This window comes from Panicum virgatum, chromosome 9K (genome assembly GCF_016808335.1).
Source record: "Panicum virgatum strain AP13 chromosome 9K, P.virgatum_v5, whole genome shotgun sequence".
Lineage (NCBI taxonomy): Eukaryota > Viridiplantae > Streptophyta > Magnoliopsida > Poales > Poaceae > Panicum > Panicum virgatum.
This window is the reverse complement of record NC_053144.1, coordinates 19,532,254-19,556,606: the sequence shown is the minus strand read 5'-3', so window position 1 is coordinate 19,556,606 and position 24,353 is coordinate 19,532,254. Positions and strand designations below refer to the sequence as shown.

Sequence of the window (24,353 nt, the reverse complement as noted above, 5' to 3'; positions counted from 1 at the left end):
ATCTCCAAAAAGGTAGTAGAGGATAAACGAATGGGTTTTTTTTTCTAGGACACACCACCAAAGGATGGTTTTGTATGGAACACATCCAACTCGCTTATTTAGGCTGCAAGATACCGCAAGAACTTGTTTTTGTGTATAGCACACTATTTTCATTAAAATTCTCTTTTCCAGCTTGGATAAGAGATAACACCGGGTGAAAATAATGAAATACCCCTTATCCATTCCCCTTTCTGGCCATGTTTGGTTGTGGCGTGAAAATGTTTTGATGAGAGAGAAATGATGCTTTGACCACTAATTAATGGTATTAAATAAAGTCTAATTACAAAATTACCTCCACAATTATGGTACTGTAGCAGTTGCTCTAGCTAATGAGGCCTTCGACCGCACGATTAGGGGATAATTGAGCGCTGTCACTGTAGCATTACTGTAGCCAATCATGATGAAACTTGACTCATTAGATTCGTCTCGAAAAGTTACACCCATACCTGAAAAGGTTTTGCAAATAAATTTCATTTAGTACTTCATGCGGGCATTCGTCTTTTTGTGAAATTTTGATGGGACATGTAACCAAACATGGCCTCTTATCCTTTCTCCCTGCCTGGAAGGTTAAGACGTCACATGCATGTTACATTGTTGTTTCGGTGCTGCTGCATCTTCTTCTTCGCCGCTGCTGCACTGCTCTGCCACAGCTCTGGTGCTCCGCCGCTCTTGCTGCCTACAGCCTACCCACAGCTGCCCGGCCGCATGCTGCTCTTCTCTACCCACGTCGCACCGCACGTCGCACCGCACCCCCGTCTCCTTGCTCCGGCCAGCCGCCCCGCGCACCGGCGTCACCCTGCTTCAGCCCACAGAGCTGCTCGGGCGCCACCGCAAACTTGCCATCCCGCTCCGGCAGTGCTCGCAAGTGTCGTTGCCCAGGTGCGGCAAGGCCAGCAGCCGCCGGCCCTTCTCGTCACATCCGCCGCCACCTGGAGCTCCCGTGGCAGTGGCGGAGCCAGAAATTCATGACTGGGTATGCCATATGTAAAAAAAATTCAAAATCAAATACGAAATATAATGGACAAAAAGTTATAATAATAATAACAAATTCACAATAGTGATCCAAGTATAAGTTGTAAACATGAATAATTAAATAATATTATAAAATAGTGGTCCGAGTAGGGCCACCGGTCGCAGAAGGTGTGCCGCTTGCTGGCATCTTGGGCGCCACTGCAAGGCCGACAGTGCCCAGTGCCGCAACGGCCGGTGGTCGGCATCTTCCGTCCTTCGCAACTCGCGTTAGGAGGATAGGACATGAGTCATGAGTGATAGCTGATGGGGGTAAGGACCTGAGGTCACGAGGCTGTCAGGTTGCCGGAGTGGGGGAGGAGCCCCAGAGCGGGGAGCCACCGTCTCACTGAACGCTAAATGGACGGGATACGGAGGTCAGGCCATCAGGGGCGGACGCGACACGCAGAGCAAGACTCTCTATATCTTTCTTCGTAGCTAGGAATAGAAATTTTGATGGAAAAAATATTCTCCAACAGATTCTCTAAGTGGTTATCCAAATGTAGTCATCCTCCATTCCGTGTTTCTCGCTAGTCAAAGATAGATAATGAAAATAACTTTCTAGAGTGTACACAAGATATAGAAAAACTTTTAGAGAGTGAAAACATATAGAATACGATTTTTGTGCAGAAGACTATTCAAACAATAATTTAGAGAGTGTAATTTAGAAAGACTCTTAGAGATACTTTAAATCTGTGTATACTTATTAGTATTTTCTCCCAAATCTTGAGTATGCCAAGGAATACAGGGGCATACCCTAGCTCCGCCATGTCCCGTGGTCAGCTGTCTCCCTGTTGCCACCTCGAGCTCCCGCGTCGTCCGTCTTCTGCCGCCGCCGCCTCGAACTTCCACGGCCGGCCGTCCACGCTGCCGCCTCACGCTCCCATGGCGGGCCGTCCCTGCCAGCTGCCACCGCTTCACGCTTCCGTAGCTGGCCGTCCCCGCCGCTGCCGCCTCGCGGCCATCTACCTCGGGACGGCGAGGAGCAAGGGACTAATGTGCGCCCCCCCCCCCCCCCCCCCCCCCCCCCCCCCCCCGCAAGAGCACTTTGGTCCATTTCCCATGCTCTCTGCCCTGTCAGGCAGGAAAACGAGTTTCCCAGTGTGCACCCGCTTAAATCGAAGAGTGGAATGCGATTGCCCACCAATCTACGTTTTGGGGTGTGTCCTAGACAAAAAAAAAACCCCTAAACGAATCTGGTCGCATTGATGGACAAGCAGGATCAGATCCGAAAAAGAGGAAAAACATTTTCAAAGCCGGGACCACATGCCGTACAGGATAAGGCAAAACCTTGTTTTCAAAGCAGCCGCAGCTGATCGGTCTAGAAATATCCTGAGGCTGTCTGACTTGTCGCGTCTACTGTTCTTTACCCAATCCACATCTCCATCCTTGTGCATAAAATTTTGGATGTAAAATATCATAGCACTTTCGTTTGTATTTGATAATTATTGTCCCGCTATAGGTTAACTATACTAAAAAAATCGTCTCACAAATTATAAACAAATTGTATAATTAGTTATTTTATTTAGCTACATTTAATACTTCATATATGTGTTAAAAGATTTGATGTGATGGAGAATCTTGTAAAATTTTGGAATTTTGAAAGAAACTAAACAAGACAAAAAAAATTGTCCGTAGGTAACTAGTATCATGCTTATAATTAGGGAGTGTTTAGAAACAGGGACTTCAAAAAAGTCCTAGGGACTTTTTAGTATTTAGAAGTATTAAATAAATATTAATTATAAAACTAACTGCAGAACCCTGGGGCTAAACTGCGAAACGAATCTAATGAGGTATCTTAATCTATGATTAGCGAATGGTTACTGTAGCATCACTGTAGCAAATTATGAATTAATTAGGCTCATTAGATTCGTCTCGCGAAAAAGCACTCAGCTGTCAAAAAATATTTATAAACAGATTTTATTTAATACTATAAAATAGTAAGATTCATTTTGATGTGATAGGGACTTCTGAAAAAAAGTCCTGGAGCCAAACAAGACCTTAGTTAATTACTGGAAAGATCAACTGCCGTCCTCATAAATCCATCCAGGCCAGTTAGTCCACTGGTCCCAGAAGAGGCAAATTGCTAGGCGCATCCTTGCAGTGCGTAAGTAACTGCTAAGTGGATAAACACAACTTATTTTGTATTACATTGCTAAAAAAACTTATTTTGTATTACCTCCTGCCATGATAACATACTGTAAAAACAGGACTTTAGCTTTTCTAAAAAAAAGGACTTTAGCTTTGTTTTGTTTTGTTTTCCTAATTTCATGTTATGATAGTTTAGTTTTGCTGTCATAAGGCCATACTGCCATGCTATCATAGCTAGAGGGAGTACTATTCATTTTACAGAACTATATTTGTATAAATCGTAGTTAAGAATTGCTATAAAGTTATTGGTTATTTTAGCATAGAAAAAATAAAAAATATTAACTCTTTATAGAATATTTAGCATGTAAACACCCACGAAGTTTTTCCACGTCATGGGAAACCCCATGGTGCTATTATCTTTACTTCTGACAGCATTGCCATCTTAATTTCCTATTAACATCAAGTGTCCGAGATCATGATGTGTTTGGTCTCATTAATGCCACATTAATATGAGTTTGGTGTTAATTAAAATATTAGCAATTCATTACCAGGAAATAATACGTGAAAAATTGGTTGCTTCCCACTCATCTTTAGTTAAAAATAGTTAAATTAAATTAAATTATCGGACTAGCTCGAAATTTTTTCAAAGTTGGCATTTTTCTGAGAAATCCGACTCTACGATATATGTAGTTTGGTTAAAAACCTAGTGGGCTTGATTCATGTCGGGTTTAAAATGCTTAAGCCTACTAAGATAGAGGCTCGAGCCTAGTAGGACAGGGACTCGACAAATTCTTTTCATTTAAATATAGGATGATAGTTTCAGGCAACACAAAGGTTAATAATAATTTTTCTCTCGTTAATCATAGTTTTGTAGAATGCTCGTAGCTCAAATGTACATGCACCTTATTCTGAAATGATAATTCATGTTATATAGATTTCGATGTAAATGATTAGTTTCTCTACAGCTAAATATTTAATGCATATCATTGTTCAAGTTGTACTTGCGGTTCAGAGTACCCTCGTACACGAACACGAAACAAGGTACTCCCTCTATCCTTTTTTAACCGTCACTCGGGAAGTGTGGCTGTGAGGGCAGCATGCTTTCAGAGCAACGGTTAAAATGGGATAGAGGGAGTAGGTTAGTACTTATCATGGAGTGTACCTAGCAATAATGAAAGTTGTTCAACTGGGTCCAATGGACGGTGTACTGGAGTGCCTCGTGAACAAAAAAAGAGCTGAAAGCAACTGGATAACAATAGGCCGCCTGTGTGTACCATTCTATGCCTTGTATGCATAAAGTGTTGGTATAAAGTATAAACTACCGTAGCATTTTCATTTGTATTTGAAATTTATTGTCCCGCCATAGATTAACTAGTCTCAAATTATTCATCTCGCAAATTATAGATAAAATGTGTAATTAATTATTTTATTTAGCTATATTTAATACTTCATGCATGTGTTGAAAAATTCGATGTGACGAGGAATCTTGTAAAGTTTAAAAATTTTGAAGGGAACTAAACAAGACCTTAGTTTATGCTGGTAATCAAGAAATATAAAATGTTTTTTTTTATTTGGGGGTGGGGTGTGGGTGGGTGGGGAGGGGGGTGGGGGCGCTTGGACTAATGGACTTGGACCTTTTCGGTAGGGCATTACACCTGTGATGGTTATGGTGGCCTTGTTTAGTTAGGGGTGAAAAAAATTTCATGAAAACTTTTTGCCCCTTTGATAACTAATTAGAGGTATTAAATGAAGTTTAATTATAAAATAATCTTCACAATTATGGTACTGTAGCTAATAAAATCTTTGACCACATGATTTGAGTATGATTAGGGGCGGTTACGGTAACATCACTGTAGACAATCATGGTGGAACTTGGCTCGTTAGATTCGTCTCGAAAAGTTACACCCATCCGTAAAAAAAATTCACAAATAAACTTCGTTTAGTACTCCATGCATGCATTTGTCTTTTTGTGAAAATTTTTCAGGGTGTAAATCAAACATGGCCGGTATGAATGGACCTCACCTGGCTGACCTTGGGTCGACACTGAAGCCCCGGCTAATGCAATCGACAGACAGCTCTTCAGAGTAAGCACGGTAGTGATCCTAGGGGATGGAGCTACAGCCAGCTTTTGGCAATCCTCTTGGTTGCAGGGACAGGCTTCGATGGACCTCTTCCTGAGCTGTTCAAGCTAGCATGGCGTAAAAACAAAACAGTGAAAAAAGAATTGTGCAATCAAAACTTGACTAGAGGACTGTGGAGAATGCAAACAGCTGAGGAAATGGCAGATTCTAGGGCTGAGGAAATGACAGATTCTGGGGAAATTAAAATGAGCTCGTGTAAGAGGTGCAGCTCCGTAATGAGCCGGACAAAATTATCTGGGGATGGACAAATGATGGCGTATACACATCAAAGTCTGCTTACAATGTGCAATTCTTGAGATCCTACTGCCATTTTAATGGCGACATGATTTGGAAGACAGAATCAGAAGGAAAGCACAAATTCTTTGCGTGGCTTTTGGTGTAGTGCAAAATACCAACAGCTGACAAACTGATCCCCGGGTATGGCCTTGCAATCCGATTTGTGCACTCTGCAATCAACAACAAGAGACAGCAGCACATCTCATCCTTCAATGTACCTTTGCAAGGCTCGTTTGGCAGAAAATGGAGACATGGATGCAACAGTTAGTTCGTCTACCGCAAGACGGACTAGAGATCATTGACTTGTGGCAAAAGGAGCTTGCTCAACTGCCAAAGAAAAACAAGAAGACTCAAAGTTGGCTTAATATGTACATCTATATCGCCGAACTAAACGGAGACCTCCGGAAGCCTGTGTTACTGTTAACACATGGGGCCCATGTCATGTGTCGCCTATCACCATGCCTCGGGCATCGGTCCCGTTGGTTCCATGCAGTGCGGAACAGAGGTCGCGTCCGGCCTACGTGAAGATGTGCACATCGTTCTTCACCGCCCAAAAAAACAATTACGCCACGTTAGCCTCAGGGTCTCACCCCCGTCTTTGCCTCCAGCCATCCAACGCCACCGCCGCCGCCTGTCTCCGTGGAGCCCCTGCTCGATCCGTGGCCGACTGGCCGCCAACTGCCAACCCTCACACGGCAGCCCCGGATCTCTTACTTTCTCGGCTCTGATTGCCGGCGCCGGTGCCTCCGTCTCCATCCAAATTGAACGCTCCGTCCATGGCAGAGCTCTAAGTGCGACAGCACGGTGACGGACCCGTCCGGCCGGAAGGACGCGGAGAACACAATGCGGCAGCTGCAACGACTTGTGCTAAAGGCGTGGGTCATCATGCTGAAGCTTCCACAGCTACATTCCTCCTTTCGCTCTAACATTCATTCAGCATCGCTCTACATGCTCTGCACGGTGATGGACCTGTCTGCAGGAGGCGAGCCATCTGCAGCAACCCCGGCGTTGCCGGTACCTGTAGTCGTACACGTCGTCTCCTCTTCCAGATAGAGGTGGGTTCACTCGCATTTGCCTCGGCAGTACTAGATTATTTGTTTAAAACATTAGATTTGAAATGTTGCTAGAGACGCCAACAGCAATCATATCTATCGATGCACCTTTATTCAAACTAATTATAATTAAAGGGGTTACTTCTTTCATTTGTGTACTTTCTTTTGTAGACTTTAACCCATGAATTACAATTCCAAAGAGCTGAACCATGAACAAGTTCCTTTTTCTTTTTTTTTGAAATTTTAGGTGCAATAATGAAATTGGTACGTGGTATATATTAGTTCCCATTTGATTCTAAAGGTTCGGCCCTTTAGGTGAAGAAGGTTCACTTTCTTTTCTTTTCTCATTGCTGGGTTTGTTTCACATTCATTGGGTTCTAAGAATTCTGGTGGTAATCTTTATTCTTCACAGTGGCAAATCTAGCCCGTGAATGTAGAGGAGGCTCATATCCACTCACTTCTTCCTCCAATTCTCTTCTTTTTTTCCTCCCTTCTGACTCTTCATTCTTTTATACCAAAAATGGAGGAGGAAGCTTGGGGGATATCCATGGATCTTGAGGAGGTAGGGGAGCTTTATCCCCCTTGCCCCACCTATAGACCCGCTTTTGGTTTTTCATATTATTTTGAATGGTTACGTATACCATGCAACTATGTATCACAGAACACTATAGTTTTTCATCTCATGCTATAAATGTGCCGTCTCTTCAAAAATTGAGTACTAATTCATTTTCTAGGTATCAATTTACAAGTAAGGTATGACTCTTTTATAAAGACGTCCAGGATCCCCGCAGCAGAGGCTCCCACGTCGCCCCCGCCTGGGCAACTCGGGCGGCGACCCAGATCCCGGCCGCCGCGTCCCCCCACTTCCCCCTCCTCTCCTCCTCGCCATCGCCGGAGGGGGCTGTCGTAAGTCCGCGCAGCTCCCTAGGAGGGCGGCGACGGGGACCGTGGCCGGTGGTGGAGGCACCCGGAGGCTCGTCGGCGTCCGTGCCCTTGCGGTGCTGTCCTCGTGGCGACGGCGCCCGGCATGGAGACGGCGACGGCGACACGCTTGGCGAGCGGGGCTGGCGTGCGCTCGCCGGCGCAGACGATGGCCGGTGGCAGCAGGCCCCTTGGCGCTAGATCCGGCATGGCACTTGCCGGATCCGGCGGCCATGTGGCTCTGGCGCGCGGGGCGCCCCCTTGTGTGCGGCCCTGGGGGTCGGCATCAGCGGGAGCTACAGGGGTGCGCGGGGTTGGCTGCCGTGCCGTGCAACCGTGGCTCGCGAGGGCCCGCCATGGGCTGTGCGCAGTACGGCCGCCGCCGCCGCGAGGAGCGAGGAGAAGGCGGTGGTCGCGGCGTCTGCGACCTTGGTAGTGTGACGGTCGGCGCGAGCAGCGAAGACGAGGTGGAGACTGCTTCGGCCGGCGGCTGTCTGGAGGCTGGGGCTCGATGGCACTGCCGTGGCGCTGCAACTGGGAGGGCCTCCATGGCTGTGGCCCCGGAATGCTGGCTGAGTGCGTACGGTGGATGGTTTGTCCGGGCGAAAGCCCAGCCGGCTTTCCTGACGGCGATGGCGATGGCGTCCGAGGGCGTCGTTCTCCCCGTTGGGGGCGTCATCTAGGATCCCTATCCCTGTTGCGCGGGTTCTCTGGGTGAAAGCCCTGTCCGCCTTTGGACAAGCGACGGCGGCGCCTCCGGCGTCATCACCTCCTTGGAGGCGTCGTTTTCAAAGACCCATCTCGGCTTGTGGCTTTCCCGGTGTCGCCGTGGTCATGGCTGGCTTCTGCCAGTGGCGTGGCAAGGCGGCTGGTGTTGGTGGATGGCTCGAATGGGGTTGCCGAGCCCTCGTGGTGGCGGCCAAAATTATGCCGGCGGCCAGGGGTCTTCGCATGGTTGTCGATTCTGGCTACTTGCAGCGGACCGTGGCGGCTGGCGTTGCTTGGCAACTGCCAGTCCGGTGTGGGACTGTGTCAGAGGACGACGCTCGCAGCAACGACACCGTGGGAAGACTAGGTTTGCAGCGGACTGTGGCGAGTTGCTCTGCCTCGCTCGGCAACTCCGGTGCGGTATATCGTCGAAAGACGGCGCGGACGACAACTTGGTTTGCTTGCTTGATGGCGGAGGCGGGATGCGCTGGTGGTGCAACAAGATGATGTCGTTCGGCGGTTGTGGCTCTTGTTTTTTATGGAAATTTGGAAGTGGGGCAACACTATTCTTCATCTTGGCAGCGAATTTGTACACGGGTTTGCGACCCGGAGTGCTGAGGCGGGCGTGGCGAGGCCCCCGCGTGAGGCGAGGCGACGAGTGAGGTGGAGTCCAACGGCGGATGTGGCGAGGCCCCTGCACGTTGTGTGTCATGGTGACGACTGCGAGACAGCCTGTGTATGGTCCGGATCCGGTGGTTTCACCCTGTCAGTTGGTGTGTAGTGTTGCAGCGGCACTACGACGGTGGTCCCGTATGGCGGTGGCCTTCTTCGGTGTGGTGCGGTCTGGTTTTCTCTTCCTTTATCAGCGCGAGGCTGTTATTGTCGGTGGCTACAAGAGGTGGAAACTGTTGTCAGCTGCAGCCCTAGTGAAGTGGTCTCGTCCGTGCCGACGGCCCAATCCGATCGGGCATTGTTGTCTCTTGGAGTGTTGTGTGGTCTGCGTCAAAGTCCCAATCCGACCAGCCTGAAGTGTTTGAGTGGAGTTGTGTTCGGCGCGTGTTGATGTCCCAATCCAACCCGCCGACGTTGTTGTCTTGTTTCTTTTTCTTTTTCCTGGTTATGGCCTCCCAGGAATATACCCTTATATTTTTCTGCTATATCAATAGAAACGCACTCGTCGAGTGCTGTTCGTTCAAAAAAAAATTTAAAAGTAGGGTGGCCAACTACGAATTGCCAGTATCTTGAGCAAACTGCTCAGACCCACTATATATATGCAGTCATTATGCTTTATCATTTACTTTTGTAAATTTATCTATCTTTGTTTTGTCTTTACGATGAATGATTGCATGGTCTGGCCAGTTCTTGAGTTCTATGCTTGACGTCACTTAATAGCTATGCATTGGTGCATTGGTTTACCAGCTATTAAAAAAAAGATTTGCTTTTTGTTGCATAGACTGCACAAATCAGTATGTCTGATAGCATACACACACCAGCACGCACACCATCAGCACCCGCGCGGCGAAGCGCGCCAATTTTCCTAGTGTTGTACTGTGCTTGGAATATTTGGAAGGAGCACAACATGCGTATTTTTGAGTCCAAGGGGGGAACATCTGCGGAAGTTATGTACGAGATAAAAATGGAGGTTGACACGAGAAAGTTGGCCTGTGGGGGCCAGAGCTACCTTAGCTCCTAATGTATTGTGCCTTGCCTTTAGCGTTTGAGTTCATGCCTTTTATGTAATATATCAACTATGTAAGACACTTGGTTTGCTTCTTCTAACTTAAATGACAATGTAGTGCTCCTGCAACTTCTTAAAAAAAAAGAAATGAAAAACTAGGCTGCCCACTTAATTGATCACAGTACATATATGCATGTTGGTTACATTGTAACCTTATTAGTTCTCTGTTACCATGTTTCAATTTTTTTGGTAAAATAAAATATGATAGGAGCCTAGGAGTAGGGTGGTAAAGGGCCGTTAAATTTAGTTTAGATAATCTAAGGGCTGTGAAGTAACCACTGAAGTTATGACCCCATTATCATCCCTAGGGAGGAGTTGAGGCGCGTTAGTGCATCTGACAAACGTCTCCGAGCTGTCCTGCATGTATACGTCGTAAAGAAGCAAACTCTTGTCCTTGTTTAGATCAAAAAATTTTTTTGACAAAAAATATCACATCAAATATTTGGACACACGCATAGAGTATTAAATGTGGATAAAAGAAAAAATCAATTGCACAATTCGCATGTAAATTGCGAGATGAATCTTTTGAGCATAATTGCGCCATGATTTGACAATATGTGCCACAGTAAATATTTACTAATGATAGATTAATTAGGCTTAATGAATTTATCCTGCAATTTATAGGTGAAATCTGTAATTTATTTTATTGTTAGTCTACATTTAATACTTTAAGTATGTCTCCGTATACTTTAAAAACTTTACACCAAAAGAAACTAAACTTACCGAAAGTTTCTGCACCCCTGAGAATTCACAAGTTTCTAAAAAACCAAACTTTTACATGAGTTAAATAACCAAAAAGAGCCCTTGACGAATTTCCAAATCTTTCCTACTGCTGTACCACGACCTTTCATCGACTCTCCGGCGGCCTCCGTGCTCACGGGTGTGTTTAGAATCGTCTAAGATTTAGACGAAATTCACTGTAGTAATTTTCAATTAAAAAATAGAAAGACTAAACATGATCTGATTATAAAATTAATTATATGAATGGACGGAAAATCACGAGACGAATCTATTAAGCCCAATTAATACATTATTAGAGATTATTTGCTGTAGCACAATATTATATTATGGTCCAAATAGACTTAAAAGATTCGTCTCGCAATTACACCCGAGAGTTATGAAATAAATTTTGTTAGTTGTACACATTTAATATTTTTAATTAGTAGTCAAATATTTGAAGTTACCACAGAAAAATTTTTAGGATTAAAAAAGGTATGGTTCCTGCCGTTTTCGGTGACTTTCGAGTTCCCTCGTCGGCACACAGCTGCTTTCCACGCATATTTATATCTTTTTCAGCCGGCTGTTACCGGGACACCAGTTACCACTCGATGGGGAGAGACGAGAGAGGAAGTCAGGAAGAGAGGGAGGTTTGGTTCACACTAGGATTCCTAATACATACAATTTAAGAAAAAAATCTTACATGTATAAAGTGTTAAATGAAGTCTATTTGCAAAATTTTTTTAGGGATGAATATAATTTTTCGCGGTAAATCTAATGACGGTAATTAATCGGTGATTGGCTACAGTGCTGCTATAGTACTACCATATAATTATGTAGTCAAAGATCTCATTAGATTCTTTAGGATTTCTAACGCGGGTTCTGGAGTTAGTTTTGTAAACTGATTTTGTTTAACACTATAATTAGCTGTTAAAATTTTCTAATACACACCAGTACGGGAATCAAACAGGGCCGAAAACGAGGGCGGGGCCGGCGGGCGGGCAGATGCATAGGCGCCCAGACCCACGGGGATCTCACGCATCCCGACGCGGCCACGCCCGCCGCGGGCACACGCGGCGCGCTCTGCTCGCCCCTGTCTGCCCGCGCGCCCGGCACGCACACTCGCGTCTCTCCTGCCCCTGCGCCGCGCCCCCGCCCTCATCGTCTCCCTCCCCTCAAAGCCCACCACCACTCCCCCACGCCACCCACCCCACCCCACCCCACCGCGCGGCGCTCGAGACCCAGTCCCCTAGCCTCACCTTCCGCCTCCCAATTCGACACCACCAGGACAGGGCAGCCAGGCGGCCGGCCAGGCCCGAGAGATTGCCGGGGAAGCGGGGGGTTGCCGTGACCGGGGCTGCGGCACTTGGATGAGAAGGGCGGCACCGGCGGCGGCGGCGGAGGAGGATGCGGAAGGCGTACAGGGACTCCATCAAGGTGCTCGAAGCTGACATCCAGCACGCCAACACCCTGTAAGCCCCCCCCCCCCCCCCCCCCCAGCTCGCCCGCCTCCCCCTCTCCTCTTCGCTCGTCCCACTCCCACCCACCCCGCCCGATTCCGGCGCCGCCTCGCGCCCCCCCCCCCCTGTCGATCCCGCTCGCAGTTCACTGGTACCGGGCCGTGTCCGTCTCGTCTCTCCGCCTGGCTCCTTGATCGAGCCGGCGCTTGGGGTTCCTGCCGGGGCCGCGCAATGCGGCGGCCTGGGAGGGCGATGGGCTGATCAATCAGCACCCGGTTCGTCACCTGCGCAGGGATCCGTCGCGGGGGTTGGTCCGGTGCCGGTCGCTGATTATTGCGTTATCCGCGCGCGCACAAGCGCGGCGCGGCGGTAGATCGGGAGGGGATAGCATGTGTTTAGCATGTTAAAAGAAAGGCGCACTCCTGACCCATGTGCTTCGGCTCTTAAATTATAGTAGTGGTTTTTGCAAAGAGGGAAAGGGGTGGAGAAGTTAGTGTCCCTTCTGTCTTCTCCAAGTGCATGTGATCTGCCAAGTGATGCTATTTGTTTGCTTGTTTGGATGAACAGGGCCTCTGAATTTCCCAGGGACTATGATGGCGCGTGCCTGCAGATGCGACTGTCCTACAGCCCTGCAGCGCATATATTCCTCTTCTTGGTCCAGTGGACTGACTGCAGCCTTGCTGGGGCGCTTGGTCTGCTGAGAATTCTCATATACAAGGTCTGTGGCATTTCTCTGCCGCATGGTAATTGGGTTGACATTGTGGAGGTGCTCTGCTGAATGTGTAGCTCACTGTGCACTGTGCAGGTTTATGTCGATGGCACGACAACCATGTCGACTCACGAGAGGAAAGCCAGCATCAAAGAATTCTATGGTAAGAGTATATGATGGTCTTAAAACTTTGCCTGACTATGTTATCTTTTGTGTTGTTTCATTGATCGGAATTGATATGTGGTTCTCATGGGCAGCTGTGATATTTCCTTCTTTGCTGCAACTGCAAAGGGGGATCACTGATGTGGAGGACAAGAAGCAGAAGGCTGTGTGCATGGAGAGGTACAGAAAGAAAGATGAGGATGAACGGAGCAGCTTTTCCGATATTGACATTGAGAGGGAAGAAGAGTGTGGGATTTGCATGGAGATGAACAGCAAAGTTGTGTTGCCCAACTGCACACATGCTATGTGCCTCAGATGTTACCAGGACTGGTATGCGCGAAATTTCAGTTTCTGCTCATTCTTTTTGCGTGACTCCATTGAGCACTATATTCTCGATTGCCTACTTTAGCTGCTGTGCAAGTGCAACCTTTTGTGTAGGCTCTTGTTGTCATTATTGATCAACAAGCTTTTTAGCTGGATATATCATTCAAGTATATTCTCTATCTTGATAATCATCGAAGAGCTTGAGGGCCTGCTAAACATGAACTGCTGAGAATAGTGACTCTGTACATAAGCTTAAATCTGTCTTTATGGTTCTTTCCACCAACTTATATACTTGTAAACAAGATTGAGCCATTCCATGCTTATGGGCAGGCAAGCAGGAGGTTCCTCTCCTTTTAGGAACCCCCTGGGGTTGAATGGCCAGTAGCTGAACCAAACATAGTACTCTGCAAAGCAGATTCATATTCATTTGTATGGTTTCCCATTGTCTTTCTGAAAATGGAGTGATCATTAGAAAGTAGCATTGCCATATTAAGATAATTTTCCGAGTACTGTAAATATGCTAAATGCGGTGTTGGCAACATGTTTTTCCTAAACTATGTCCTGCCATTCCTTCATTGCAAAGAGACACCTGAGTGTGGTGCCCTATCAAGTACTGAGTTCTTCTTTTTGGTCCATTCATTTAGCACAGTCATTCATCTTCTGTGTCAACGATGCACTCTTACAGCTCATCGTTTCCTGCTATAAAAACACAGTACTCTTTTGCTCACTTCAGCTAACAATTTAGCTCATTAAACATGTGGTCCTGCCGTTCATAGTAGCTTCATATGTTAGCAAGCACTAATAGTAGGTCTCTGCAATTTATTGTTTCTGTGTCCTAGGTGTTCCTACGATGGTTGTGGTTTGGTCTGTATTCTTTTGGCCAATGTACCTTTTCAATTATCTTATCTTGGATAGAGTCACTGAATTCCACGTTCCAGGGTTGCTCTGTAATTATTACTCCCAGATACCATGCTTTGCGAATAACATTGCTTTCTTGCAGGAATTCAAGATCGCAGTCCTGCCCATTCTGCCGTGACAACCTGAAGAAGACTTGCCCTGGTGACCTGTGGATCTATGTCGAGGACCAAGATGTGGTCGACATGGAGACAGTGTCAAGCGAGAACCTCAGACGGCTGTTCATGTACATAAGCAAGCTGCCTCTGATTGTCCCAGACGTCATATTCAGCGTTTATGATTCCCACATGAAATGATCGTGATGCCGCCGCCTCGAAGACCTTCAGTCAGTGCTCAATTCTGGTTAATCTTATGTCCCATGTTCTCCATTTCCATGCTTTGCTCGAGCTTTTGGAAGTGCATGAATTGCTGCGGAGTCGCAAGCCGTCCAGTCGTGCTTTAGAACTTATTTAGTCCCTGCATGCATCCTAAATCATATCCAGCCACTCTGTACATATCTGACTTGGCTCTGCTAATAGAGAACTTTGTGCTTGCCCCAAATGGAGGCAGGCTTGTTTGTGACCATCTCATGTTTCAGCTAGTGAAGTAACATAAAGGTCTGAGCACTGGAAAGTTTCTGCTGCAAAATTGGGTTTCTAATTAGTGCCAATGAATCTAGCCCACTATTTTAGCGTATACAAGGTTCAAACTTAACCAAAAATGTCCAACTCTTATCGAGTTACTGTCCTTGCAGGAGAAATATGGCGTCAACTTTGAACCGAATTATCTATCGCTTCCAACAATATCTAGAGTTAGCGTAACTACAATATAGAGTATTATATTATAGCATAAGCTCAAATGGTGGGAATTTGTCTGAATTCCAGCTGAAATTGTGAGATGTCTTCCATTACCAAGCGAGGATTTTGTGAATTTCATCCTCTGAACTGAACGGATCGTTTGTACAGACCCTGCAGTTTGGAACTAGGGGGTCATGGATAAAAAGCATTCGCAGAATCAGAATTTATCAGGGCATTTTATTGACATTGGGAGGAGCATCAGAGCCACTGATCGAACTCAAATCTCTGACGACGAGGATGAGCGACGCCCTTTTCTTGCTCGGCTCCTGATCACTGGAGATCCATGAACATCCGGTAGGCGTCCCTCTGCGGCGCGTAGTAGCCCTCGACGGTGGCGTCGACCTGGAACCCGGCCTTCCGGTACAGCGCGACGGCGGCCGCCCTCGCCGGGTCGACGTGGAGGATCACCCGCTGCACCCTCCTCCCCCGGCACCGCTCCACGGCCGCCCGCAGCAGAGCCTCGCCGTGGCCCTGCCGCCTGCAGCTCTCCCTCACTGCGACCAGAGATTGCAGTTCCGTGGCACGGATTCAGCCGAAGCCTTTCACCCCGGGGCGCAGATACGCAGCAAGCACGAGTCAATGCGTGTCTCACCGGCGAGCTCTATGATGGTGGCGCAGAGGGCGGTGTTGCGGGTGTACACGGCGTACCCGGCGACCTCCTCGCCGCCGGCGCCGGGCGTCGAGTAGATCAGGCCGAAGTTCCGGCGCCTCAGCTCGTCGCGGAGGGACCGCGCCGGCGACGCGTGCTCTGGGAAGACCATCTGCTCCAGACGCACGATGTCCTCGAGGACGCGGCCGGCTCGCTCGTGCGACGGATCAAGGTCCAGTACCGCCGCCGCCGCCGCCGCCGCCATAGCTGACTAACAGCATCTCCAGCCGGACCTGCAAAATTGAGCCCTCAAATTTCATTTTGCAAGTCGGCCCGCAACAAATAGGGGCTCAAATTGAGGCCCAACTCCAGCGGGCCTGCAACTCAAGCCCCTATTCACATGGGACCCATCTGTCATCTGTCAGTTCGCCCTCCCATCTTCCACGCTCGACCGCCGCCGTCGCGCGCCCGCTCGTCGCCATCGCCCGCCCTCCGCGGAAGCGGCCCGCCCCCGACCGCCTTGCCCGCCCACCTTGCTGCTGCGCCCTGCCCCCGTCGTTGGTGCTGCCGTTGCCCATACTTGATCGTCATGGTTGCTGGGCTGCCGTCGCCCATTCTTGCCGTCCCCGGCCGCCGAGCCCAGCGCCCCCGACGCCTTGCCCGTCGCAAAGCAGCAGCAGATCGGGGACGCCGCCGACGCAGACCCGGCCGCCGCGCGCCGGCGCCAGCAGCTGCTCGCAGGGAGGACGCCGTCAAGGAAAAGGTTCGTGCCCAAGCAACCTGGCCTGGCTTCCTTTTTAGCTGTTCCCCGTGGGCGCACCCAATGCTGTTTTTAGTGCCGACCAGGGAGAGCTGATGAACGGGGCACGAGGTACAAATCTCATGATCAGTTTCTGAACCAATACTAGGCAAAAGAGCAGTTCTGTCATGCAGTATATGGTTATGCAGTATAGGGCGCTGCCTATGTTTTGTCTCTGAATTTTCTGAATGGCCTCGATGGCCTTCAGCATTACCGACTTGCATTTTCAGCCAAATCCATGCTGTCCAATCTCGGCACTAGCACTTGATTACTCAAAGCTTGGCACTGAGTATGTTGGGTTTTCCACTATAGTCGGTAATGTAGTAATACACCCTGCAACTTGTCAATTTAGGATGGCTCATAGAATTCAAGTGTAGAAGAATTAAACTAACAAGTTTTGGCTACACATCCTTGATCGATTTGGTTGGCCTGTGCTTTTGGTTTGGTTGTAACCTGTACTAATGTATATCAGAGTACCATACCTGAATAACATCTTACCAAATTTAGCAAGATATTCTGTTTGGGACGGAAGCAAGAAGTGTTTGTTATGTGGAAATCAAAATTTCTGGTATATCCTTATATGTTTTTTTGTTGCTATGGCATATGCTAAGGTTTGGTAGTCGAGCTCTTCGGCGGTGGGATGACGAGGATGAATCTGATGTTGACGATCTATTGATCATTGCCGGTCTTCTTGAGGGCTTGAAGAGAAACAAGTGGAAGAAAAAGTTCTGTGGATCGTTGCCGGGTCGCCACAACGTGCCAAGGGACATTCTCGGAGGTCACCAGCGCATCTACCTGGACTACTTCGCTGACCAGTGTGTATACAATGAGAAACATTTCAGAAGGGGGTTTCGGATGTACAAGTCTCTCTTTCTACGGATAGCTGCTGCAATTGAGGCGCATGACGACTACTTCCATCAGAAGCCTGATGCCGTTGGAAGTCTTGGCGCCTCTGCATTACAGAAGGTCGTTGCTGCCTTTCGGATGCTGGCCTACGGTATTCCAGCTGACTTCCTGGATGACTCTGTGAGGTTGGGAGAGAGCACCATCATCGAGTGTTTGAAACGTTTTGTGAAAGCTGTTGTCGAAGTCTTTGGTGAAGAATACTTGAGGGCCCCCAACGCCCAGGACATATCCAGGTTGCTGGCAATTAATAATGCAAGAGGGTTCCTAGGAATGCTTGGTTCAATTGATTGCATGCACTGGAAATGGGAAATGTTCCCAACGGCTTGGAGAGGAGCATACGCAGGGCATAAAGATGGGCCAACTATGATCCTTGAGGCTGTTGCATCTCAAGATCTATGGATCTGGCATGCCTTCTTCGGCCTTCCTGGTTCTCTAAATGATATCAACGTGTTGCGCCGTTCTCCACTCTTCCAGAGTCTGACTTCTGGGACAGCGCCTCAAGTGGAATACATGGTCAATGGAAACAAGTACACAATGGGTTACTATCTTGCCGATGGGATATATCCAGCATGGGCGACGTTTGTGAAAGCTTTTCAATCTCCACAGGGCAACAAGAAAATCCATTTCACAGCGGTACAAGAGGCAGTGAGGAAAGATGTTGAAAGAGCTTTTGGGGTACTCCAAAAACGCTTTGCAATGGTGCGAGGTCCTGCGAGGTTTTGGAGTAAGGAAGATCTGTGGTACATAATGCAAGCTTGTGTAATCTTGCACAACATGATTGTTGAGGATGAGAGAGATGAGGAAGAGGATTTTAACTACCACCAAGAGCCCCACGGTATCCCGGTGTTGAGACCTGCGGACTACGACCGCCGTGATCCTCTTGTGCTGGAGGAGTTCATGAAGATACACGACGAGATTGAGGATAGGTCGACACATGAGAGACTTCGTGATGACCTTGTAGAGCATTTATGGGCCATTCATAGTTCTAGCTAGTTTTATTATTCATCCTTCAATAAAATCCATTTGATTTTGTCTATTTGCTGTGTTATTTTTGCTGCCTATCTGGTGCCATTTTGTCATTAAAGATTGTATATTATGCATCCATACTGTCGGGCTGAGATGTGCAGTCATGTGGTATTTTCATTCGTGAATATCTGAGGATTGTCTTTTGTTGTTGAACCACCAGTTCCCAGCTTCCTGAATGCTTTTTCCTGCTTTTTTAAATTTTTTGGCGCAGAGCAAACATGTAATCGATGGACCAGGCCAGGATTCATGTAATCTATAACTATTCAGTATTCTAAAATAATATCAAAAAGGCACATGAAGCCTGTGCAAACTGTTAGTGTTCCAACAGACAAAAAAAGTCTCTGAATCCCGTACAAGTCAAGCAAGCACTGAATGCTTTTGTTCAGGCACCTATGCATTCAAAAAAATAGAAGATTTTTGTTCAGGTTTATATTTAAAACTTCTGCTCGGATTCAGGCTGCTGCATATCAGACAATGCATAATTTTCAGTGATACAATATGACCAATGACAGAATAATGACCAATGACAGAGTTCCATTCTGTCAGCACAAGGTCAGCATCTCTGAAATGAATTGAACCCAGCATCAGCATGCTACACAAGGAAACATTCAGGAACATTCAGTTCAGTTAACAATCTGAATGCACAAATGCACAATATTCAGCTGATGCAGCCTGTTGAAATATTCAGTGACTCTCATTGGCAGAAAGCAGTAGTACAACACCAAAGGAAGATCACTAGCAGTTCAGCAGTTCAACATAGCTTCAACAGAAATATTCAGTGACAACAATATTCAGTGACAACAACAGAAATATTCAGTGACTAGCAGTTCAGCAGTTCACAAATAGATAACCCAGAAGCTATTTTAATGCACAAATAGCACATATCCACTGTGCTAGAGCAGGAGGCACAATATGCAATTGTAATGAATTTCACTGGAATGCAAATGGCTCATAAATTAGCCTACACTACGCTCTCCCCGCTGTCGCCCACACTAGCACCGGCGCTATCAACTACAGCAGCACTTGTCTCCTTTGCTATTTGATCTCTCTTCACCAAGACATACGCCCTTTGATGAGCGTCCATGGTAGTCATGTCACAAAACATGATCTTCTGTTCCTGCTCCCACTGCAGCCGCCGCTCCTCCATCTGTAGCCTACGCTGCTCGAGCGCCATATCTTTGTCCCGTCGTTCTTTCTTCATCTTATGTTCCTCGGCCTTCATTACCATCAAATTTTGCATCATATTCTTGTACTCGTCATCTCCTTCATTTTTTTTCAGCTTGTCTTTGGATTGCTTTCTACCCGGAGGTCGGGCTTTCTTGGAAGGAGGGCCTTGGCTGGCCTCTTGCTGTTCTTCTCCCTTTGGTGCAGCATCTTGCTTTCTACTCGGCATCTTGTTGAGTAACAGTGATGCGAACTTCTCGCAATGTCTCACCTTGAGCCAACAATGGACGAGTTGGAAACTTTTTCCACTTGAAGCTCTAGCATACCTTGCTTGAGCTTCAATCATCTGCAATAACAGAGATATAGCAGCTGGGATTACGGCAATAGAAGGAATATATATAAAGCAATGACAAGATATAGGAGCAACAACAGAGATCAAGTACATGTTCTTGGTACGGGACGCCGCTGGGATTACGGCGCTCGATCTGTTCATAGCATACTTGGAATAGCATGCAGTCCTTCAGTATGATCCCCATTCGATGCTCAAGAGAATTGGCAGACCTATTGGAATCAAAGTCTCTGTTCTGGTGGAAATCATCAGCAATCCTATTCCAATAAGTTTTTGATGGCTGCTCATTACCGACGATGGGGTCATTGCTGATATTCATCCAAGATGTGCAAAGCTGGATATTTTCAGTGGGAGGCACTGTCCTATGGTGTCATCGGTCTGAGTACCCTTATCCCAATGGGTTTCCTCGGGCTCTTCTTCTTCGGTCTGAGTGCCTACATCCCAGTGAGTCTCTACGGGATCTTCCTCTTCGTCTTCTTCTATCCATCCACCTATTCCCCAGCGAGCCTCGTACCTCTGCATCCGAGCTTGGAGAGCGGCTAGCGAATTCTCGGCACGTGTGGCCCTTGCCCGCTGCTCTTCCAATTCTGCCTCTTTTTCTTCCATTTGAACTTGGAGGGCGGCTAGGGAATACTCGGCGTGTACGGTCCTTGTCCGTTGTTCATCCAGCTCCTGGGTTGCCTTTTCTGCTCTATGGACTTGTTGCTTTAGTTGTGCTGCTTGCTCGCGGTAGAGCTCATCCAGGCCGGTGAGGTGGATGGACAGGTGGGATACTGTGTCTTCTAGGTCTTCTTCTTCTCTTCCGAGTCCTCTCATCCGGGCGATCCAGGTGCGTCCTCTTCCTTCAGTTGGCGGGAAGAATCCCATAGGAGTCCGCTGAAGGTGATGTTTGTAGATCATTCGGAGCCGTCGCAGGGCTTTACGGGCGGCTTTCCGATAGGTATCCGGGAAACGGAATCCAGTGGTGGAGATGAACCAAGGGTCCACATCAGGGTAGCGGGTGCTTCTTGCTATGAAGATCATCAGGTCACACCGAAGAGTGCCCTTGGAGTCATACTCCCGATAGAGAAACTCTGGTGGATCCACAACTCCGATTCATTCCAGGCTGAGTATCAACAACTTTGGAAGGCCGGGTTCTGCGTGACAGATTCCGCCAATCCATCCATTGTCAGCTATCTGGAATAGGGCAAGAACCAAAAGTAAGTGTTTGTGTCAAGAAAGGGTTATGGATAGAAAAGTCCTAAGGTAAAAGGGTCTGAAAATGGGTTTCGCTCCTAGGGTCACGTCCTACGGCCAACCTATGGCTTTGATACCACCTGAAGCGTCCCCTCATAAGAGAGAACTTAAATGTGATACAAAACACCAGTCCCAGGAGGCTGATGCCACATTTATTACATCAGATGGTTCAAAACCGTACAAATCTTAGAGGACACTCGATACAGATAATAATAAGAAGTAGCCAAGCTACGACATAACACCAGACCGCAAACCACATGGGGTCTAGCGCAAGCTCAGAGTATTGCGACAGCGAAGGCATCTCGTCAGGGCCGGTTCCACAGGCAAAGTTGGGTGTAGAACGATAACCCTACTCAGCGTCGTCTGGCACGAAGTCTGGGTCTTCTTCTGTAAAAAGTAAGAGTGGGGTGAGTACAAACGTACTCAACAAGTCCAACCACACCCACGGAGGGGTTACAACAGAATAACATGCACGGGTAAATCAAGGATAAGGTTACGGTTTAGCTTGCAGAAAGCTAAATTTTGATGCAGGGGTTTGTTTGGTAGAAAACATTTCAGAAAAACCAGTTTTTGTATTGAGTAACACGGAGTTCAGGTTTTAAACTGCTACCGGACTCCCCGTCCGTCGTAGCACACTGCACAACTGCCGGACACAATTCCAAAACAACTCACACCAGCCCACCCCAATGAAACACTAGTTATGTGACCACACCGTAACTCGCCCAATACCGTGGGCACGGCTATTCGAATAGCTTTTTAACTCTACAGAGGTGTGCAACTTTACCCACAAGTAGGATACCACAACTCGAACACCGTCGTGTTGGTGTAGATCCCAACATAGCCATTACCCACCTTAGCTAAGTCTGACTAGCCATCACGGGATTCACCAAGGGGTCATCGACCTAGCTCTGAGGTATAACCGGGGTATAAGTCACACTGAGCATATCCCTTCTCCTTGGTCACCCGTTGCTCTCAGCCCTCCTGATGGCTATCACACCAACTAGTGGGATTTATGCTACGCCGTTGCCCATTCAACGGTCGAGTGGTTTGCACGATAGTGGAGTTAGGTGAGATGACACACCAACTCGGTCCTTAGACACGACAAGATGGATATCTCCCTCCTTTGCCCTGCCACGTTGGCACGAGCACACCAAATGGCAAATCCGTAGAAATGCCATCCATCCCGTCTACACTTTCTTTACAAAAACACCACTTTTATCCCATCCCACACGCACACATTTTCTTTATAAAATAAATCGTATTATGAGTAAAGTCCTAAGCGTTCTAATATCGATTAACGTCCAAGCAAAATCAGACATTAATCTAGGTAGTCAAGGAATGGTCATCACAAATCAAGGGGTGGCTATCCAACCGTGTTTTCATGCAAGCAAAAACATATGCAGTTTTATAAAGCAGGCCATTGGGTTGTGTTTATAAAAACTAGGACACAATATGCATCAAAGGATGGGATTGAACTTGCCGTCTTCGTAGCCTTCGGGGAGGTCCTGTCCTTCGGGCTCAGGGTCGCGGAACTGGTCCTCGTTCACCTGCTCGCAGTACTGATCGTTGACGGGCTCTCCTTCGTTCACTCCGTGGTCTACGACGCAAACAATCAAGCACACAATCAATACACAGAAAACAAGGATCTATCGTTGAGCTCGAATCGGGAACACATAAAATATGGAGATAGAAGTAACATCTTTGAGTGGTTTGCTAAAGGTACGGCCCAAAATTATATTAGAAATGGTATGGTAAAGTTTGGGGTCGATCGAAGTTGTTTTGGCGCATGAAATGATAGGTTTTGTAAGGGTTCAGGGGCTAAATCAGGAATCAGGGATCTAGTGGTAATTATTTCTTGAGAAGGCAGGGGCCCATTTGTAATTTCTAGAAACCTTTGGACTAAACTGGAAGGGTCAAGGGTATACTTGGAATTATGTTTTTATGTGGAAGGGTTTACTTGAAATTAGAACAAAAGGGCAGGGTTCTTTTTGGAAAAAGGGTTATAAGGGAAATGGTTCTTTAATAGAATGGGAGGAGATGGAGGGCCTAAACGCAAAACGGCCACTCATCCCCTTCCTCCCATCGCAGAACAGGGGAAGGGCGCCGGTTCGCCGGTGGCGGCCCGATTCGGGCGCGCTGGGCTTTGGTGGCGGCCGGGAACGAGGGGGAAAGGGGAAGGGAGGTGCTATGGTGGGGATCCCGACCTCACCTTGGGCTGGGGTGGTGCGCAGAGGCGGGGCGACGTGAGCCGGCGGCGGCGGGCGGGAATGGCTGCGGCGGCGGCGCTACAGGTTAGGAGGGGGGCTAGGGCCGGCGGGTGAGGTTGTGGGGATGGCCATGGAGCTCGGGGGCCCTTTTATAGCCGAGCTAAGGCAGTCGGGGAGGTCGAGCGTGGTGATGGCGGGTAGGTGTGGCCAGGGGGCGCCTGGCGAGCGGTGCGAGGCGAAGTTATGGCGCTCCAGCCACTTGCTGGCGTCAGGACACGGCGGCGCGGCCGCGCGAGGTGGCACAGCGGCGATTTGACCGCTCGGGCAGGCGGCGAGCGGGGCCGGTGGCGCTGTGCGGCACAGGGAGGCGGCAGCAATGGTGGCGGGGCGGCGCACGTGGCTCGGCGGAGCTCCCGTCGCTGCGGCTCGGCGCGCAGCGTGGCCACGCGGGGTGGCAGCGGCGGGGTGCGGGCACGCGGGGCACGCGCGGGTGTGCGCGCACGCGGTGCGGGCTCGGGGCGTGCGCGGCTCGGGCGCGAACCGGGAGGCCGCGACGTCGTGGCGTGCGCGTGAACGGGGAGCGAGCCGAGCGAGCTCGTGTGTGCGCGGCGCGCGAGTGTGGACGAGGCCAGGCCGGGGCGTGGCACAGCTCGGCGTGGTGAGCTCGTGCGCGCGTCGCGGCGTGCGCGCGCGTGCGGGAACCGGGGCGTGCGCACGGGAGCAGAGCGGCGCGACGGAGCAGTGCTTGGAGGGGGGCGCGGGCTTGGAGCCGAGGCCGGGCGGCGTGGTTGAGCAGCGCTCGGGGAGGAAGGGGAGACGTGCGCACGGGCGGCCGGGAGCGGGAGGCGGCTCGGGGCAGGCGCGACGGGGAAGGAAGGGAGGAAAGAGAGAAGGAAGGGAGGAAAAGAAAGAAAAGAGGAAAAAGGAAAAAGGGTGAAGGAAAAAGGAAAAATAGGAAAAAGAAATGAAGAAAAAGAAAA

At 48.5% G+C, this 24,353-nt stretch overlaps 3 protein-coding genes and 1 long non-coding RNA gene across 4 annotated transcripts; 2 read left to right on the top strand and 2 right to left on the bottom strand.

The window, feature by feature from the left end:
- Nucleotides 1-277: 277 nt before the first annotated feature.
- Nucleotides 278-2,060, bottom strand: LOC120650617. The gene is made up of 2 exons (XR_005665714.1): nt 1,804-2,060; nt 278-1,008 (listed from the first exon to the last, which is right to left on the bottom strand). It is a non-coding gene; the product is annotated as an uncharacterized LOC120650617 (long non-coding RNA).
- A 9,752-nt stretch (nt 2,061-11,812) lies between these two features.
- On the top strand, nt 11,813-14,886 carry LOC120650614 (E3 ubiquitin-protein ligase AIRP2-like). Its single transcript, XM_039927793.1, has 5 exons — nt 11,813-12,163; nt 12,719-12,869; nt 12,957-13,023; nt 13,118-13,352; nt 14,347-14,886. Exons 1-5 carry the CDS (start codon nt 12,099-12,101, stop codon nt 14,555-14,557), a joined length of 729 nt encoding a protein of 242 aa, XP_039783727.1. The 5' UTR covers nt 11,813-12,098; the 3' UTR covers nt 14,558-14,886.
- A 222-nt stretch (nt 14,887-15,108) lies between these two features.
- LOC120650615 (uncharacterized N-acetyltransferase YvbK-like) lies at nt 15,109-16,042 on the bottom strand. The gene is made up of 2 exons (XM_039927794.1): nt 15,690-16,042; nt 15,109-15,591 (listed from the first exon to the last, which is right to left on the bottom strand). The coding sequence occupies exons 1-2, from the start codon at nt 15,949-15,951 to the stop codon at nt 15,368-15,370; spliced, it is 486 nt and encodes a 161-aa protein (XP_039783728.1). The 5' UTR covers nt 15,952-16,042; the 3' UTR covers nt 15,109-15,367.
- Nucleotides 16,043-16,274: 232 nt separating this feature from the next.
- On the top strand, nt 16,275-18,576 carry LOC120650613 (putative nuclease HARBI1). Its single transcript, XM_039927792.1, has 2 exons — nt 16,275-16,449; nt 17,097-18,576. Exon 2 carries the CDS (start codon nt 17,341-17,343, stop codon nt 18,382-18,384), a length of 1,044 nt encoding a protein of 347 aa, XP_039783726.1. The 5' UTR covers nt 16,275-16,449; nt 17,097-17,340; the 3' UTR covers nt 18,385-18,576.
- The last annotated feature ends 5,777 nt before the right edge of the window (nt 18,577-24,353 follow it).